At 47.6% G+C, this 20,781-nt stretch overlaps 1 protein-coding gene across 1 annotated transcript in view; it reads right to left on the reverse strand.

Annotated features, from left to right (window-relative positions):
• LOC124719731 (pleckstrin homology domain-containing family G member 5) overlaps positions 1 to 20,781 on the reverse strand; it is a 283,840-nt gene that overhangs the window by 91,262 nt on the left and 171,797 nt on the right. Inside the window, exon 6 of the mRNA XM_047244933.1 lies at positions 17,010 to 17,120. Within this exon, the coding sequence (XP_047100889.1) occupies positions 17,010 to 17,120 (111 nt within the window). The remainder of the gene's footprint in view (positions 1 to 17,009; positions 17,121 to 20,781) is intronic.

The following is a 20,781-nucleotide window of genomic DNA, read 5'->3' on the forward strand; positions in this document are numbered from 1 at the left end:
AGAGAATGGATGGATACACTATGTCATGAAAACAATCCGGACACCACCAAAAACATTCGTTTTCCATATTAGGTGCATTGTGCTGCCACCTCCTGCCAGGTACTTCAGTAGTCATTAGACATCGGGGCGCTCCGCGGAATTCACGGACTTCGAACATGATCAGACGATTGGGTGTCACTTGTGTCATACGACTGTAAGCGCGATTTCCACACTCCTAAACATTCCTAGGTCCACTGTTTCCGATGTGTTAGTAAAGTGGAAACGTGAAGGGACACGTACAGCACAAAAGCGTACAGGCAGACCTCGTTTGTTGATTGACAGAGGCCACCGATTGTTCAAGAGGGTCGTAATGTGTAATAGGCAGACGTCTATCCAGACCATCACACAGGAATTCCAAACTGCATCAGGATCCACTGCAAGTGCTATGACAGTTAGGCGGGAGGTAAGAAAGCTTGGATTTCATGGTTGAGCGGATGCTCATAAGCCACACGCCACGCCGTTAAATGCCAAACGACGCCTCGCTTGGTGTAAGGAACGTAAACATTGGACGATTGAACAGTGGAAAAACTTTGTGTGGAGTGACGAATCACGGTACACAATGTGGCCATCCGATGGCAGGGTGTGGGTATGGCGAATGCCCGGTGAACGTCATCTGCCAGCGTGTGTGGTGCCAACAGTACAATTCTGAGGCGGTGGTGTCATGGTGTGGTCGTGTTTTTGGTGGAGGGGGCTTGTTTTGTGTGGCACTGTCAAGCACAGGCCTACATTGATGTTTTAAGCACCTTGTTGCTTCCCACTGTTGAAGAGCAATTCAGAGATGGCGATTGCATCTTTCAACACGATCGAGCACCTGTTCATAATGCACGGCCTGTGGCAGAGTGGTTACACAATAACATCCCTGTATTGGACTGGCCTGCACAGAGCCCTGACCTGAACCCTATAGAACACCTTTGGGATGTTTTGGAACGCCGACTTGGTGCCAGGCCTCACCGACCGACATCGATACCTGTACTCAGTCGAGCACTCCGTGAAGAATGGACTGCCATTCCCCAAGAAACCTTCCAGCATCTCATTGAACGTATGTCTGCGAGACTGGAAGCTGTCATCAAGCCCAATACCATATAGAATATCAGCATTACCGATGGAGGGCGCCACGAACTCGTAAGTCGTTTTCAGCCAGGTGTCCGGATACTTTTGATCACATAGTGTAACATTCCATCGGAATTACTAAAAGCACTGGGTGAAGTGGCCACAAAGCGATTACTGATGTTGGTGTCTAGAGTGTAAGAGTCTGGCGAAATAACAACTGACCTTCGAAAAATACCATCCACACAACTCCAAAGACTACAAGAGCTGACAAGTGCGAGAATAATCGCAAACAGATGAACAGCGCATGCATCCAAATTGCTGACAAGAAATATGTACAGAAAAATGGAAAAGAAAACTGAGGATGTGTTTGATGACGATCTGTTTGGCTTTAGGAAATACAAAGGCAGCAGAGAGGCAGTTCTGACGTTGCGAATGATAATGAAGGTAAGACTGAAGAAAAATCAAGAAATGTTGATTGGATTTGTCGACCTGGAAAAAACGTTCAACAATGTTAAATGGTGCAATTGAAATTCTGAGAAAAATGGAGATAAGCTATAGCGAAAGGCAGGTGATAAGTAATATGTGCAAGAACCAAAATGGAACAATAAGAGTGGAAGGCTGAGATGTACATGGATTAAAAAGGGTGTAACAGAGGGTTCGCAAGAGATTAAATGCAGACTAGCAATGGAAAAATGGAATTCCTGGCCAAGAGAAGTCTGCTAGTATCAAACATACACCTTGATTTGAGGAAGAAATTTCAAAGAACGTACGTTTGCAGCAGAGCATTGCATGGTAGTGAGACAGGGACTGTTGGAAAAACAGAAAAGAAGACAAGCAAAGCTTTGAAAATTAGGTGGACTGATAAGATAAGGAATGAGGAAAGGAATATGTGGAAAACACCGATAAGGAGAAGGGACAGGATGATAATACATCTGTTAATACATGAGGGAATGACAATCATGGTACTAGAGGGAAACGTAGAAGGCAAAAACTGTAGAGGAAGACAGACTTTGGGATACATCCAGGAAATAAGTAAGGACGTAGGCTGAAAGTGCTACTCTGAGATAGAGAAGTTGGCAAACAAGTCAGAAGAAGGACGACCCAAAAAAAGAAAAAAAATACTCATCCTATATTTGAGAATGAGAGCTCTTGGTGACTTACAAAAAATTTCAAACATAATTTCAAATCTTTTCCAGACTTTTTGCTGTTTACGTGTTTAATGTCAAATATTTAACACATTAGCTCATTATTAAAATAGAAGTCTGAAGCTGTTTTGTACATGAGAGTTCCATTGTTCACAGAATAGAAGGAGGGAGGGGGAAGGGAAGTATATTGGTAGCATCTGATCTCAAGACCAGTGATCAACAGCTTGAGCAAGTCCTTTCGCAAAAGCACTTAGAGGTAAATAGCAGAGAAGATATGGAATAGGACGATCATGTAAAATCAGTGTTAGCAAAGGCGAATGGAAAACTTGGATCTGATGGAAGTTTTACGAATAGGTGCGGTGGACCTGTAAAGGAGAACGTATACGAGACTTCAGTGCAACCAATTCTAGAGTACTGTTCCAGCGTTGGGGAGTCCTTATCAGGTAAGAGGAAGGGTAAGTGAGGGGCGAATTCAGAGAAGCGCCAGTAGAATAGTAACAGGTCGATATAGTCTACACAGACGTGTAACAGAGCTGCACAATTTAAATAGGGGTCCTCTGAAGAAACATGATTTTGTTCTCCTGAAACCGTGTTGTGTAAACCAAGAGGACCAGTATCACTGATGAGTGCGATACCGCTATGCTACCACCAACGTAGGTATCATGACAACAAGGTCAAACACAGAACGTACAAGAACATGCTGAAAAGTAATGCCTCCTAATTTACTATGTGAAAACTCTTAAAACCTTTTTAAATAAAGCGAAGTTTGTTAGCATTCTGCAGTTTTAGTCTTGATGTCTACATACACTGATCAGCCAGAACTTTATGACCAACTACCTAATAGCCAGTATGTCCACCTCTGGCACAGGTAACATCTGCATCTGCACACGCAAGCCACGTAATTACCGTAAATTCCAGGGGCGGGGGGCAGGGGAGGCTAAAATGGTTCAAATGACTCTGAGCACTATGAGACTCAACTTCTCAGGTCATCAGTCCCCTAGAACTTAGAACTACTTAACCCTAACTAACCTAAGTACACTGCTGGCCACCGTAAATGCAACACCCTGAAGGAAGCATCCGAATCAAGCGAAATTTACACCATGGGTTTGCAGCGATGAGATATGCAACTGATTAGAATTTCAGCGCAGACGCACATCACGCGCGCCTGTGTCGCCACCTCATAGCGCCATTTAAGGCTTGGCGATTTCGACGAGTGTACGTTCGGCACGTGTGTTTACCTTGTGGTTGTTTCACAAGACGATCAGTTATGCCTCGTAGACAACAGCGAACATCTCTTGATCAAGTATCAGAGTTCGACAGAGGAAGGATAGTGGCTTACCGAGATTGTGGATTATCATGGAGAGAAATCGCTAGTCGTGTTGGACAAAACCAAACAACTGTAATGCGGATATGTGACCGTTGGATGCAGGAGGGTACGACGGACCGACGTGGTCGATCGCATTCACCTCGGTGCACCACTGCACGTGCTGATAGGCAAATTGTGCGCACGGTAGTGACGGATCGCTCAGTGACATCCCGAACCGTAGGACAGCACATTGCGTCTGTAACGCATCATCCAGTGTCTGCGCGTACCATTCGACACCGTTTACAGCAGAGTGGTCTGTCCGCAAGACGTCCATTGCTTCGTCTACCATTGACGCAGAACCACAGACGTCTCCGTCGCCAATGGTGTGATGACAGACGGATGTGGACGGCAGAATGGAATGACGTTGTCTTTACTGACGAGGCACGCTTCTGTCTGCAGCACCACGATGGTCGGATTCGAGTGTGGAGACACAGTGGAGAGAGGTTCAAATGGTTCAAATGGCTCTGAGCACTATGGGACTCAACTGCTGTGGTCATAAGTCCCCTAGAACTTAGAACTACTTAAACCTAACTAACCTAAGGACATCACACACATCCATGCCCGAGGCAGGATTCGAACATGCGACCGTACCGGTCACGCGGTTCCAGACTGTAGCGCCTAGAACCGCACGGCCACTCCGGCCGGCACCGTGGAGAGAGCATGTTGGACAGCTGCATTATGCACCGCCACACTGGTCTTGCACCGGGTATTATGGTATGGGGCGGTATTGGCTATTACTCTCGCACGCCTCTAGTACGCATTGCCGGTACTTTAAATAGCCGGCGCTACATATCCGAGGTGCTGGAGCCAGATGTCCTTCTTTACCTTCAGGGCTCGGCCACAGCCATATTTCAACAGGATAATGCGCGACCACACGTGGCACGCATTGTCCAAAGGTTCTTCGTCAATAACCAGATTGAAGTGCTTCCCTGGCCGGCTCTCCGGATCTTTCGCTGATAGAAAACATGTGGTCCATGGTTGCTCAACGAGTGACCCAGATTACATCCGCAGCTGCCACACCAGATGATCTTTGGCAATGTGTGGAAGCTGCTTGGGCTGCTGTACCCCAGGAAGACATCCAACGTCTCTTTGACTCAATGCCGAGACGTGTGGCAGCGGTGATCTCCAACGATGGCGGCTACTCTGGCTACTGATTCTGGTAGGAACCACATGTCACAGACGTCTGTAAACGTAATCATTTGAAACTTGGTCAACACGTTATCCACAAAATAAATTTTGTTGTGCTACCTCTTGTCTTTCTTGGTGTTGCATTTACGGTGGCCAGCACCGTACATCACACACAACCATGCCCGAGGCAGGATTCAGGATTCTAAGCTGCGACCGTAGCAGTCGCGCAATACCAGACTGCAGCGCATAGAACCACTCGGCCACTCCGGCCGGCGGGTTGGGGGGGGGGGGGGGGGGGGCGGGGGCCAGGGCGGTCTCGGCGGCCATGAAGCTCTGACGCAACATTATATCACATCTCAGATGTCACATTGTGGGATCAGATCTGGCGTGACAGGAGGCCAGCACATGCATTGTAACTCGCCATTGTGTTCCTCGCACCACTTCATGACACTCCTGCGAATTATCTTGTTCCAAAATGACACAGCTGGCAGAAAACATGATCGTCATGAAAGGGTTGCGTGGTCTACAACCAGTGTACGATACTCATTGGCCATCATGGGCCTTGCACGAGCTCCATCGGACCCATGGCTGTCCACGTGAACGTTCACCAGAGCATAACTGAGCCGCCGCAAACTAGTCTCCGCCCCGCAGTACAGGTGTCAAGGAGTTGTTCCCCTGGAAGGCGACGAATTCGCTCCCACCCATCGGCACGACGAAGAAGGTACCAAGCAGCACTCTCCCACTGCGCCAACGTCTAGTGCCGATGCTCACGTGCCCATGTCAGTCATAGTTGGTGGTGTCGTTATGCTGGAAATGGAAATGCCGTGTGGCTAGAGCATCCCGTCAGATACACCATTCGCCTGGTGCAAGTCTTTCGAGTCCCTGAGCAGAGAACTCCAACCCAGCCGAGAATCGAACCCGGGTCATTAGGCATGACATTCCGTCGCACTGACCACTCAGCTACCAGGGGCAGACTGTCGTTAAGTTAATAATGGCACATGAACAGGTCGTCGGCTGCGGACGCCCATCGTTCAGAGTGTTCGGTGCACCATGCGTTCATACACACTTGTACTCTGCACAGCATTAAAATCTGATGTTAGTTCCGCCACAGTCCGCCGCATATCCTTTTTTACCGCTGTGCCGAGCCTCTGACATCCGACATCTGATATGAGGGGTGGCCTCTGAACCCCACGACGTCTGGACATGGTTTCACCTCGGTTTCGCCCAGTGTTGAAGACACTCACCACAGAACTCCTCGAACACCCAAAACGTCGTTCAATGTTCGAAATGGTCGTGCCGAGCCAACAAGCCATCTTGGTAAACAGTAGATACATCGTGCACCTTCCCCGTTCTACACGCGGACAACGCGCTTACTGATACTAAGTGCACCGTGCGTATGTCAGACAAGCAATGATTCCTCGCCAAGTGACGCTGCTATTGTGTGAACGCGTTTGATTGGTAGTAGGTCAGTGATCATAATGTTCTTGCTGATCACTATATTTATTTCTCAACATAGTCACCCTCCCAACGAGAAACGTGTTTGTTGATATCGTCACTGCAGATGTTTTGATTTTGTCGATGAAGCGACAAACGCATATCTGATTGCACTGCTTCATCACTATCATAGCGAAGTCCTCGGAGGCGTTCCCCAAGTTTTGGAAACAGACGAAAATCGGATCGGGTCAAGCTGGTGCTGTATGGAGGATGATCGGTGGCAGGGAACAAGGCGACGGATGTTGTAGACGTCACAGAAATTGCTGACAGATGTCCAGTCTCGCCGGCGGCTGTGGCCGAGCGGTTCTAGGCGCTTCAGTCCGGAATCGCTATGCGGCTATCGTCGCAGGTTCGAATCCTGCCTCGGGCATGCATGTGTGTGATGTCCTTAGGTTAGTTAGGTTTAAGTAATTCTAAGTCTAAGGGACTAATGACCTCAGATGTTAAGTCCCATAGTGCTTAGAGGCATTTGAACCATTTTTGTCCAGCATCCTCTGTTTCATGTGAGGAGTGAGCATTCGAGGCAGCCACCATGCACACAATGTTCTGTACCGAAATTCTGCAATGATGGCATGTATGCACTCTCCTGATATGTTGGAGCTGTGTCTGTGTTATTCGATTATTTTCTCTGATGAGCTTATCAACTCGATTCCTGCCAGTCTAGTTAGTTGCCGTACGCCGTCGCTGTGTGCGCTGATACGAAACTTCCTGGCAGATTAAAACTGTGCGCCAGACCCAGGCTCGAACTCAGGACCTTTTGCGTTTTGCTGGCACCTTCTATAAAGTGTGGAAGCTAGGAGACGAGGTACTGGCAGAATATAGCTGTGAGGACGGATCGTGAGTCGTGCTTGGGTAGCTCAGTCGGTAGAATAGTTTCCCACGAAAGGCAAAGGTCCCGAGTTCGAGTTTAGGTCCTAGGCGCTACAGTCTGGAATCGCGCGACCGCTACGGTCGCAGGTTCGAATCCTGCCTTGGGCTGGATGTGTGTGATGTCAGGTTAGTTACGTTTTTCTAAGTTCTAGGGATTGACTACCTCAGAATTTAAGTCCCATAGTGCTCAGAGCCATTTGAACCGTTTATTTTTCGAGTCTCGGTCCGGCACACAGTTTTAATCTGCGAGGAAGTATCATCACTCTGCACAGCTTTCGTTCTTCTGTGTATTTCGATTGGAGGCACGTGTTCTGCGATTAGGAACTCGATTACAGCACGCTGTTGTTTCCACGCACCGACATTGTTACGTAACACACAACCATGTTAGCCGCTACTTTGGAGCCTTCTAGCGACAGAGGGCTGCAACTTGCGTCAGCGAAGTGCAAAAGTCGACTGAGTAATATACGCGACATGTTATACCTCAACCGGTATTCAGAACAAAAAAAAAAAAAAGGGGAGGCATAACTTTACAGCACGCCCTCGCATCACTGCATGCGCTCTAGTCACTCACATTTAACTTCTCTCAACACACGAATGGAACAGAATAAAAAATCGACAATACTGGTATGAAATACCCTTCGCCATACAATGCACAGTGGCTTGCGAAGTACATACGTAGCTCCACGTAAGTCAGACGCAGCTGTACTCCACGTTCCAGAAGAGGGTGTGATGTAAATATTTACAACATGTTCACGAAACAGAATACAGCAACCTTTATAAACAGACTTTATGCGTCACAGTTGTACATCACGTTCAGAAAAAACAGAAAGCCTTGAACGAGTAAGGATAGGATGTTTGTATTCACACGATGTGCACATTAGTATGTGCTGCAGAAATGATGATAAGCATTTCAGTCACCTCAGTTCGGCGTGTGTCCTGTCGTCCAGCAGGCACAGCCTCCGCCATGGGCCCTGATAACTTGTTCTATGCGTGTAACTAATTTTTAAAGCAGTCATAAAATTGAAGCTGTTTGTATATGAGAGCTCGACTGTTCACAGAACAGAACGATGGGGTGAGGCGGGGGGGGGGGGGGGAGGGGGAAGTGTATTGGTAAGTGCATTGGCAGCATCTGATCGCAAGGGCAGTGGTCAACAGAATGAGCAATTACTTTCGCAATAGCATTTAGAGGTAGCAGATAAGAAATGGAATAGAACGATCAGGTAAGATCAGTGTTAGCAAAGGCAAACAGAAAACTTGGACCTGATGGAAGTTTTCTGGGTAGGTGCGATGGACCTGTAAAGGACATCAGAAACGAGATGTAAGTGCGACCAATTCTAGAGTACTGTTCCAGTGTTGGGGAGTCATCATCAGGTAGGAGGAATGGCAAATATGAGGGCGAATTCAGAGTAGAATAGTAACAGGTCGACATAGTCTGCACAGATGTGCGACAGAGATGCTCGGAGAATGACGCCCTGTCGTATAGCCATTCATGCTGCATTCACTTGGTTACAAAGTTCATCCGGTATTGTCGGCATTGGATCACAGCACTGCACCGTCATTATATCCCACACGTTTTTGATTATCGGCAAGTCTACCGATGTGCTGGGCGAGAGCAAAAGACTGAAATCCCTACGACACCAGGAAGGCACGTGTTTGTGCAGCAACATGTGATGATGCAGTGTCTTGCTGGAAAATGGCGTCTGGGGTGTTGTGCAGAAAGAGTGTGGCTACGGGTCGCAGAACGACATTCAAGTAGGCCTGGGCATGCACAAAGTGTGATTTGTGGTCGTACCCAATGGCGCCGCACACCACAAGGCTTTACAGCTGGCGCTTGTGCGAGTGCAGTCACTTTGATGCCCCTCCCCTGCGCCTGCGGCGAACCAAAATGCTGCCATCATTTTCAAAAACACAGAGCCTGCATCCGTCCAAAAACACTGATGCCATTCCCATCACCGGTGACGTCGTTTCACACACCATTGTCACCTAGCATGTTTCTCGGCATTCGTCAACTGTAGATGGAGAAGTGAACAATGTGCATGTGACTCATGCCGTAAAAGCCAGCGATGGACAGACACACCTAATAGTGTATGATATGTTCCACTGTTGTCCTACAATGGCATTGAGGATGAGGTGTCGATCTTCTCCAGCGGTGCTCTGGGTGGTGCAACCTGACCCATCTGCACACACACCCATCACACTGCCAAAACACTTCGTCCCACATGAGCAGCAGTTTCCTGGACGGGTGCATCACATTCTCTCAGGCCAATAATGTGCCCTTTTTATAAACTCACTGATTTGACGGTACGGTTCACACATATGTCTGCGAGGCATCCTGCACGTCTGCTGAAGTCACACCTACGCTTTATAATGACAACGACAGCTTCAGGCACATATTACTGGTAAGTGGTGTTGCGCCGCGATATCGAGGTTGACATCGAACCCGCGGACCGACATGGTTCAAATGCTAATCATTTCTGCAGGACATACTAACGTGCATGTTCTGTGAATATTAATGTCCTGTCGCTAGTCGTGCAAGGTGTTCTGTTTTTCTAAACATGAGTGTACATACTGTGTCACGCAAATGAGTGGAGCTTACAAAAGATCGCAATACACTATCTGATAAAAAGCATCTGGAAACCCATAAGTAATGCGGTATTGAACACCAGATGTCAGAAGAGGTGAACGCATCTACAAAAAAAAAGTGTTGCCTTGTCGGCAGATAAGCGGTAACAGCAGAGTGGGTCGGTCATGAGATGGCTATTCTACACTGTGTGATCAAAAGTATCCAGACACCCCCAAAAACATATGTTTTTCATATTAAGTGCAGTGTGCTACCACCTACTGCCACGCATTCCATATCAGCGACATCAGTAGTCATTAGACATCGTGAGAGAGCAGAATGGGGCACGCTGCGGAACTCACAGACTTCGAACGTGGTCAGGTGATTGAGTGTCATGTGTCATACGTCTGTACGAGAGATTTCTACACCCCTAAACATCCCTAGGTCTACTGTTTCCGATGTGATAGTGAAGTGGAAACGTGAAGGTACACGTGCAGCACAAAAGCGTACAGGCCGACCTCGTCTGTTGACTGACAGAGTCCACCGACAATTGAAGAGGGTCGTAATGTGTAATAGGCAGACATCTATCCAGACTATCACACAGGAATTCCAAACTGCATCAGGATCCACTGCAAGTACTATGACAGGCGGAAGGTGAGAAAACTTGGACTTCATAGTCGAGCGGCTGCTCATAAGCCACATATCACGCCGCTAAATGACAAATGACACCTCGCTTGGTGTAAGGAGCGTAAACATTGGACAACTGAACAGTGGAAAACGTTGTGTGGAGTGACGAATCACGGTACACAATGTGGCGATCCGATGGCAGGGTGTGGGTATGGTGAATGCCCGGTGAATGTCGTCTGCCAGAGTATGTAGTGCCAATGGTAAAATTCGGAGGCGGTGGCGTTAGGGTGTGATCGTGTTTTTCATGGAGGGGGCTCGCACCCCTTGTTCTTTTGCATGGCAGTAACTCAGCACAGGCCTGCATTGCTTCCCACTGTTGAAGAGCAACTTGAGGATGCCGTCTTTGCATGCATCTTTCAACACGATTGAGCGCCTGTTCATAATGCACAGCCTGTGGCGTGGTGGCACGACAGTGACATCCCTGTAATGGACTGGCCTCAACAGAGCCCTAACCTGAATCCTATAGAACGCCTTTCGGATGTTTTGGACCGCCAACTTCGTGCCAGGCCTCGCCGACCGACGATCTAACACAAAGCGCACAATAGACTCCTCCTCCTGAAACTACTGTTCGGCTGTACATGGGGACTGCATCCTTCCACCATCCTTAACATCTACAAATCCTTGATCTGCCCCACATCCAGCATCGCTTGGATTTCTGCCCCTGCCACATTCTATAAAGCCATGCACTCTGCCTCATCTTCCATATCTCCCTCCTGCCCCCCCTCGCAGATCCTCGATGACCTCATCCCCTTCCCACATCTTCTCCTTTTCCTTGTCCGCCTCGATAGCTGAGTGGTCAGCGTGATGGATTGCTGTCCTACAGGCCCAAGTTCAATTCCCAGCTGGGTCAGAGATTTTCTCTGCTCAGGGACGGGGTGTTGTGTTGATCATCATTTCATCCCCATCCGGCGCCCAATGTGGCGTCGAATGTAATAAGACCTGCACCAAGGCGGCTGGACCTGTCCCACAAGGGGCCTCCCGGCCAATACCGCCAAATGCTCATTTCCACTTTTTTCCCTTTTCCTCGAACACATCTGCACCCTGTACTTCGTCCGCCCACTCGATCCTGCCCACCCCCTGGTGCCTTCTATCCTCACTGCTCCCAACTCGTTGCCACGCCGTTACTTTTGTGTCCCACCCTCTCTCCATATCCACACTCTCAACCTCCTTTCCAAGTGCAGGTTCCAGCATCTACCCTTCCCAGATGATGAGCTTTGCATTGATCTCTATTCCTCCTACCAACCCTAGCCCCATCCTCCCCCTCCTACTCGTCAGGGCTTCCTCTCCATTCCCCTGAGCGGTTTTCCTCCCTCCTACACCACCTCCTTTTTCTGTGCCCCCCTTCTGTGTTTTTGTGCTCCCTCCTGACTTGCCTTCCCTCTCCATCTTCTGCCCCTTGGTGCACCCCCCGACCCCCACCTTTTTCTTTTACTACCACCTTCTCCAGCTCCCCTCCCCAACTGCACCTCCCTCTCCCCTCTTTTTCCCTCCTCTCAGGCCTCCTCTCCCTCGGCAGGTCCCTCCCAGCATTTTTTATTCTTCGTGCGTGCTCCGTCGCTTACAGTGATTTTTTAAGTGTTTCTCATTCTGGTGTGTTTTTATACTGTGGCCAAATTTTAACTTGTGTGTGTTACTCCAGTGTATTTTATTTTCTCCATTATCAAACAACCGTCTTCTTTTAACTTTCTGCCGACTTTTTAACTGTCCCACGATAGACATCCCCATATCAGTGTATATTTTAACCCCCCTTGCCTCTACTCATTATGTACGTTTTTATGTCCCCATTTTTTCGCCTTTTTATACACAGTTTCCTCTTTTTATTTAACTGTAATGTCACTCGGCTGAAGAGTGGCGGATTGTGCCACTGCCAGCCCTCCTCTGCCCATATGGGGGCCAGGGGAATGAAATCACAATAAACGAAAAAAAAAAACAGTGGTGGACACTCACCTGAAGATGGCTGAAATGGTTGCTGGCCGAAATATTGTTGCAAGAAATCAACATGGTGCAGCTGCAATCCCGAAACATCATAGAATATTCAGAATGCCGGGAGAGTTTCACACAGTCATTAGCTGTCACCTGAGTAACAAATCCATCAGGGACATTTCATCCCATGTAAGGCTGAAAAAGTCGACTTGCTGATGCGATTGTGAAGTGGAAATGCGAAGGAACAGTCACAGCGAAACTGAGACCTGTCATGTACTGACGGACAGAGACCTTCGAGCACTGTCGAGGGTGGTGGTAAAAACTCGCACGAAATCGGCAGAAGGGACCACTTGTTCCAAAGAGCTACCAGCAGTCCAGCTAGCACAGTGACTGTGCTTAGGGAGTTCAAAAGAGCCTGGTACAGAGGTCGAGCAGATCCTGGTAAGTCACACATTTCTATAGTCAGTGGTAAGCGACGCTTGAGGTGGTGTGAAGAGCAACGTCACTGGAACAGTGGATGACTGGAAACGAGTGATTTGGGGTGATGAATCGCGCTACACCTTGTGGCAATCCGATGGAGTTGTTTGGGTTTGTTGAATGCATAGAGAACCTTACCTGGCACCATGTGCGGTGCCAACGGTGAAGTGCAGAGGAGCTGGTGTTACGGAAAGCGGGTGGTTTTCGTGGTTGGGCAGCGATCCTCTTATTGAGCTCAAGAAATGGGAAATGTGGAACAACATTACATTTTACAGCAGTGTGTACTGCTAAAAGTAGAGGGACTATTGGGATTCGATTATTGTTTGTATGAGCATGACAATGCACCTTGTCATAAATTAGCACGAGTAAAGCAATGGTTTGTGGACAATTAACATTCCTGATATGGACTGGTCTGCCTGGCCAAAACCCAGTGGAATACCTTTGGATGAGTTAGAACATCTATTTCACTCCAGACCCCAAAGTGTAGCATCCCTACCTTCTCCAGTTTCACCTCTGAGGAAGAATGGGCTGCCATTCCACCACAGACATTCAGATCCCTCACTGAAAGTGTTCCCAGCAGAGTTCAAGTAGTCATAAGGGCGGGGGGTGGTCATACCCCATACTAACGACCGCCATCAGAATATGTTTTGTGTGTGTGGTGGTACTTACAGTAAGAAATACAGCGGGTTGTCAACTATGCGGAAACATCAAAATCACAACATATTAGTATGCATAATACGGTGTAGGAAAACCAAAGGCATTCAAAAAAGCTTCAAGTCATCTTGGAACGGATAAATACAGGTTGTATACAGTTTTCGAGGGTATCTTACAGCATTCTTCCTACAGGATACTGACAAGTTTAGGCAACGATGATGGAGGTGGGTACATATCATACACCTTTCTCTCCAAAGTACATTACTAATATAATAATGAGGTTTGGTGACTGTACTGGGCAGCTGAGATGAGACTATTTCAATCGTCTTGGAACCCACCACCATCATTGGAGAACAAACAATGTACCATACGATGGACCTGATAAGTCTGAATGTTTGCATAAGCCATGAAGTACCACATATGGCTGCCAAAATCATCACAAAAGTCTGGCGACGTTTCACTGTTGTACCTTAGCAGAAGTTCTTTTTCTGCTCTCTTTGTATGTGGTATAAATGTTTGATGCGGTGCCTCTTGAAGCACCAAACAGTTTGGTTACTGCGCTTATGAAAACGCCCACCACATCAGCTGCAACAATTTGCCCACATTCAAAATCACTGTGCTTCGACAACTACATAGAAGACTTTTCTCACTATGGGTGACACTTGCTAGGTATTGAGCACATTGCACAGGTTGTGTCCATGGTCGTGCACGGTGGGACAAATAAAAGTGGCCCACGTGAGTGGATATGATTGGAAGTGCACGTATGCAGATAGCCACACCATGTGACGCGGACACCATGTGTACGCTCACCAGGTGACCGACACTGGTTCAGAACTTAGGGAAGGCTGTGTCAGTGTGAGTGGAGCAGTGCAAAGGGCATGATGGTACTCACGGGTGTACACTGTGGAAAGTTATGTGACAACAAAGTCGTGGAAACGGTGTGGTCAGTCGTTTGCTGAGAAGTTTAATGGTATCAAAGTGAGAGCAAAGAGCGCCATGCAACAAAGAGTCCGAAAATGGCGTCATACAGGATGTGTTTTGAACAAGTCGAAAACCATTCCGAAATGTGCACATACACCAGAAAATGTGACTGCAAGTCACCAGAAAATCCTTCAGAGTCCTACCAAATCAACCCGACACCTGTCGCAAGAGACCGGCATATCGCGTCAATCGTGTGAACGGATACTCGACCTGCACTGGCACGTGCACCCCTAGTGAGCGTCTGTTGTTCGTATATTAAAACCAGCAGACGTTCCTCAGCGCTTGCAGTTTTGTGACTGGTTGTTCACTGAGAAAACAATGAATGGCTTGGACATGGATCTGTCTGATGAAGCATGGTTTCACCTGAGGGGTTATGTCCATTCACAGAATCCCAAGTTCGGGCAGCGGAGAATCCGCATAACTTCCACGAAACACCATTGCTCGATCAGATGGTTGGGGTTTGGTGTGCAGTGTCTCCAAGCCGCATTACTGCTCCCATTATCTTTCATCAGACGCTGACTTCGTCACACTACATTGCCAACATTTTGAAACCATCTGTGACACCATTAACGGAGGAGAATAAGACCTGCAGTTACTTCCAACAAGATGGGGCAACTGCCCGTACAGCTGGCCGAACCTTGGAGCACATTTACACAATCTTCACACCTGACGGAGCTGTTAGCAGATTACACTACTGGCCATTACAACTGCTACACCACGAAGATCACGTGCAACGGACGCGAAATTTAACCGACAGGGAGAAGATGCTGTGATATGTAAATGATTAGCTTTTCAGAGCATTCACACAAGGTTGGCGCCGGTAACAACGTGCTGACATGAGGAAAGTTTCCAACCGATTTCTCATACACAAACAGCAGCTGACCGGCGTTGCCTGGTGAAACGTTGTTGCGATGCCTCGTGTAAGGAGTAGAAATGCGTACCATCACGTTTCCGACTTTGATAAAGGTCGGAATGTAGCCTATCGCGATTGCGGTTCATCGTGTCGCGACATTGCTGCCCACGTTGGTCGAGATCCAATGATTGTTAGCAGAATATGGAATCGGTGGGTTCAGGAGGGTAATACGGAACGCCGTGCTGCATCCCAACGCCTCGTATCACTAGCAGTCGAGATGACAGGCATCTTACGCATGGCTGTAACGGATCGTGCAGCCACGTCTCGATCACTGAGTCAACAAATGGGGACGTTTGCAAGACAACAATCATTTGCGCGAACAGTTCGACGCCGTTTGCAGCAGCACGGACTATCAGCTCGGAGACCGTGGCTGCGGTTACCCTTGACGCTGCATCACAGACAGGAGCGCCTGCGATGGTGTACTCGACGACGAACCTGGGTGCACGAATGGCAAAACGTCACTTTTTCGGATGAATCCATGTCCTGTTTACAGCATCATGATGGTCACATCCGTGTTTGGCGACATCGCGGTGAACGCTCATTGGAAGCGTGTATACGTCATCGCCATACTAGCATATCACCCGGCGTGATGGTATGGGGTGCCCTCGGTTACACATATCGGTCACCTCTTGTTGGCATTGACGGCACTTTGAACAGTGGACGTTACATTTCAGATGTGTTACGACCCGTGGCTCTACCCCTCATTCGATCCCTGTGAAACCCTACATTTCAGCAGGATAATGCACGACCGCATGTTGCAGGTCCTGTACGGGCCTTTCTGGATACAGAAAATGTTCGACTGCTGCCCTGGCCAGCACATTCTCCAGATCTCTCACCAATTGAACACATCTGGCCAATGGTGGCCGAGCAACTGGCTCGTCACAATACGCCAGTTACTACTCTTGATGAAGTGCGGTATCGTGTTGAAGCTGCATGGGCAGCTGTTACCTGCACACGCCATCCAAGCTCTGTTTGACTCAATGCCCAGGCATATCGAGGCCGTTATTATCGCCAGAGGTGGTTGTTCTGGGTACTGATTTCTCAGGATCTATGCACCCAAATTGCGTGAAAATGTAATCACATGTCAGTTCTAGTATATTTGTCCAATGAATACCCATTTATCATCTGCATTTCTTCTTGGTGTAGCAATTTTAATGGCCAGTGGTGTACTTTGTGTAGGGAGCCATGAAGTTTAAGGTGTATCACAACAACCCTCATAGTCTCCAATAACTGTAGCAATTATGGCAGTCCAAATTCGATCTGCCTTCAACAGCTTGCAGACCGGGTGCCCAAAAGAGCCAAGAGGTGAATGGTGGCCGCTTTCAACATTTGCTATAGTCAGTGCAAATGGCTCTGAGCACTATGGGACTTAACAGCTGAGGTCATCAGTCCCGTAGACTTAGAACTGCTTAAACCTAACTAACCTAAGGACATCACACACATCCATGCCCGAGGCAGGTTTCGAACCTGCGACTGTAGCAGCAGTGCGGTTGCAGTCTGAAGCGCCTAGAACTGCTCGGACACATAGACCGGCAGTCAGTTTAGTATATTTCCTTTCCTCTGCTGTCTATCCTGGATCTCTGTTGTCCGGGCCACTTTTATTTGCCCCACCCTGTACAAGAGTGCAGGCTCGGGGTTAGCATCTGCATTTGTTTGGGGATGATTCCACACTTTTGGCCAACCCCTGTGGATGTGCTGTGAGACAGGTGTGGAGGTACTCACGGCCAGGTAGGCGGCGAACAGCTCGTCCTTGCGGCACATCTCCCGGCAGTAGGCCTGGCAGTTGAGCTGCTCCGCACAGTAGCGCGTGTACGGCTGGAAGATCTCGTGGAACTGAAACATGCATACACACTCTGTTTAGCACTGCAAAAAGTAGATGCCCAGAATAATATACAGAAGAATGGAGAATAAACCAGAATTGTTTGATTTAGGAAAGGTAAAGGCACTAGAGACACAGCTGATAATGGAAGCGAGCTTTGACAAAAATCAAGGCACTTACCATTGCATATTTGTAAAACAGTGCAATATGTTCGAAATTCTCAGATATGTAGTTCTAAGCTACAAGAAGAGACGCATAATACGAGAGCTGTTCAGTAATGATCATAATTTTTTTTTAGTTTTGACAACATACCTTTGCTCATCCTCATAATGGTCCTTCTCAAAGTAGTCTCCCATGAATGGGACGCACTTGTTCCAGCGTTTCTGCCAGTCTTCAAATACATGCTGGAAACCATTTTTTGAGAGGTCCTTCAAAATCGCCCCACTGATTCTGATGATTGATAACACCTCCCTCGAAGGCGTTTCTTCATGTTAGAGACAGGAAAAAGTCACACGGGGCTAAATCCGGACTATAGGGAGGGTGAGGGATGCACTTCACGTTGATTTTTGCAAGATATTCAGGAACAACATTGGCAATATCCGGCCGCACATCATCGTGGTGCAGCATCCAGCCTGCTTCACGGAAATGTGATCTTTTGCGCTGATATGGGCTTGCAATGTTTTCAGGACATTTCTGTAGTACTGTTCAGTTACTGATGTGTGTGCAGGTACAACTTGCTGATAAACCACTCCGTGAATATCAAAAAGTGAGATGGCCTTCACTTTCACAACGGAAGCAACCACTTTTGCTTTTATGGGGGGTGGTGATGAAGGAGATTTACTCACATCAAAATGATGTAGCCAAGTTTCATCAGCAGTGATTACGTTTGAAAGAAACTCCGCATCTTCCTCTAACATCAACTTCAACTGCATGCAGACCTGCACGCGAATGTCCTTTTGTTCGGGAATCGACTGTCTTAGAACCCATCGCGCACAAACACGTGTCATGTGTAATTTTTCTGTCATCGATGTGCGGGTGGCACCAAATGAAATGTTCAGTATTTCAGAAAGCGATATTAAGGTACTTCGTCGATCCTCTCTCACAATGAAAGTAGTAGTGTTGATGTTTTCTTCCGTAAGAGCAGTAACTGCAGCACTGGGTCCACATTCCCTTGAAATTGATTGTCTTCCCTCTTTAAATATTTTAAACCACTTTCGACCTGTGCTGTAGGGAAGAACAGATTCTCCATAGGCCACCTGCAACATTGTACATGCCTCAGCTAAATATTTATTGAGATGAAAGCAGAATTTCAAAGCCACATGTTGTTCCTCGCGTGTTACCGCCGTTGCAGCGATAGGCGACACTGAACATGTCTTACATTGACTGCCTCTCACAGGCGGGAAACAGGAGTTTGCAGCAGCACGGACTATCAGCTCGGAGACCGTGGCTGCGGTTACCCTTGACGCTGCATCACAGACAGGAGCGCCTGCGATGGTGTACTCGACAACGAACCTGAGTGCACGAATGGCAAAAGTCATTTTTTCGGACGAATCCAGGTTCTGTTTACAGCATCGTAATGGTCGCATCCGTGTTTGGCGACATCGCGGTGAACGCACATCGGAAGCGTGTATTCGTCATCGCCATACACGTGTATCACCCCGGCGTGATGGTATGGGGTGCCATTGGTTACACGTCTCGGTCACCTCTTGTTCGCATTGACGGCACTTTGAACAGTGGACGTTACATTTCAGATGTGTTACGACTCGTGGCTCTACCCTTCATTCGATACCTGCGAAACCCTACATTTCAGCAGGATAATGCACGACCGCGTGTTGCAGGTCGTGTACGGGCCTTTCTGGATAGAAAAAAATGTTCGAATGCTGCCGTGGCCAGCACATTCTCCAGATCTCTCACCAATTGAAAACGACTGGTCAATGGTGGCCGAGCAACTAGCTCGTCACAATACGCCAGTCACTACTCTTGATGAACTGTCGTATCGTGTTGAAGCTGCTTGGGCATCCAAGCTCTGTTTGACTCAATGCCCAGGCGTATCAAGGTCGTTATTACGGCCAGAGGTGGTTGTTCTGGGTACTGATTTCTCAGGATCTCTGCACCCAAGTTGCGTGAAAATGTAATCACATGTCAGTTCTAGTATAATATATTTGTCCAATGAATACCCGTTATATTTGTCCAATGAATACCCGTTTACTATCTGCATTTCTTCTTGGTGTAGCAATTTTAATGGCCAGTAGTGTATGATAATAGTTGCTGCACCACTCTGCAGCCAACGTCTCATTGTTGTGAACAAAGTCATACACAACACATTTACCAATACGTTTCATTAACTTTTTTTGCAGTTTTTTTATTTTCATGTTTTGTTTAGAAAGCATCTTTTGGACACCGCATTTGCTTTACTAGCGTCTTCTGTTCTCGAAATATTGTAATCCTTTTCACGGATAAATATCATACCAATGCAACTTTTTATGCCAAAATTAGTAAGCCTTGAAGAGATGAACTTTTTCACACATCACTAATATCGGCTGTTTATGAGATATTTCAGTTTTCCCTCTAATCACCAGTTAACTTGTGCTTGATCACTTTCATTACTTTCAAGTAGTTAAAACTTTTTTTATTCAAAACTAAATCTCACGCTAGTCAGTTTGATAACCCCATTCGTCCATTTGTCACTCTTTGTTTGGCGATGATGACTCTGACAATAATCCAATACGTAATTTTCCCTCAACCCACTGCGTGACGGGAGGACGACGGTACAATCCCGCGTGCGGCCATCCTGATTTAGGGCTCCCTCAAAACTAAATCTCACGCTGGTCAGTTTGATAACCCCATTCGTACATTTGTCACTCTTTGTTTGGCTATGAAGACTGACAATAATCCAATACGTAATTTTCCCTCAACCCACTGGGTGACGGGAGGACGACGGTACAATCCCGCGTCCGGCCATCCTGATTTAGGGCTCCCGTGATTTCCCTAAATCGCTCCAGGCAAATGCCGGCATGGTTCCTCCAAAAGGGTACGGCCGACTTCGTTCCCCATCCTTCCCTGATCTGACGAGTCAGATTACCTAACAGTTTCGTCTCTTCCCACAAACAACCCAACCCAACCCAACCCACTGGGTGATTTGTAGGGGGTGCCGTCTCCACTCAGCTCAACGTTTGAGCATTCTACAGGCATTCTACAGGCAGGTCACAATAATACTTGGTCATAAGCATTGCCATCCGTAACAGGGGGCGCAGGGGGGAGGGGAAGGGTTTGCAAGAGGCGGCACTTTCACCAGCCGTCCTTGGAATCAGGAGTCCAGGGTTTCTTATACACCATCGATAACTATCAATTCTCTGGGACATAATAAGTCCTTTGTGATATCTATAAAATTTACACTGCTGGTCATTGAAATTGCACACCAAGAAGAAATGCAGGTGATAAACGGGTATTCATTGGACAAATATACTATACTACAACTGACATGTGATTACATTTTCACGCAATTTGGGTGCATAGATCCCGAGAAATCACTACCCAGAACAACCACCTCTGGCTTCGATGCGCCTGGGCATTGAGTCAAACAGAACTTGGATGGCGTGTACAGGTACAGCTGCCCATGCAGCTTCAACACGATACCACAGTTCACCGAGAGTGGTGACTGGCGTATTGTGACGA

Source organism: Schistocerca piceifrons, chromosome 11 (genome assembly GCF_021461385.2).
Source record: "Schistocerca piceifrons isolate TAMUIC-IGC-003096 chromosome 11, iqSchPice1.1, whole genome shotgun sequence".
Lineage (NCBI taxonomy): Eukaryota > Metazoa > Arthropoda > Insecta > Orthoptera > Acrididae > Schistocerca > Schistocerca piceifrons.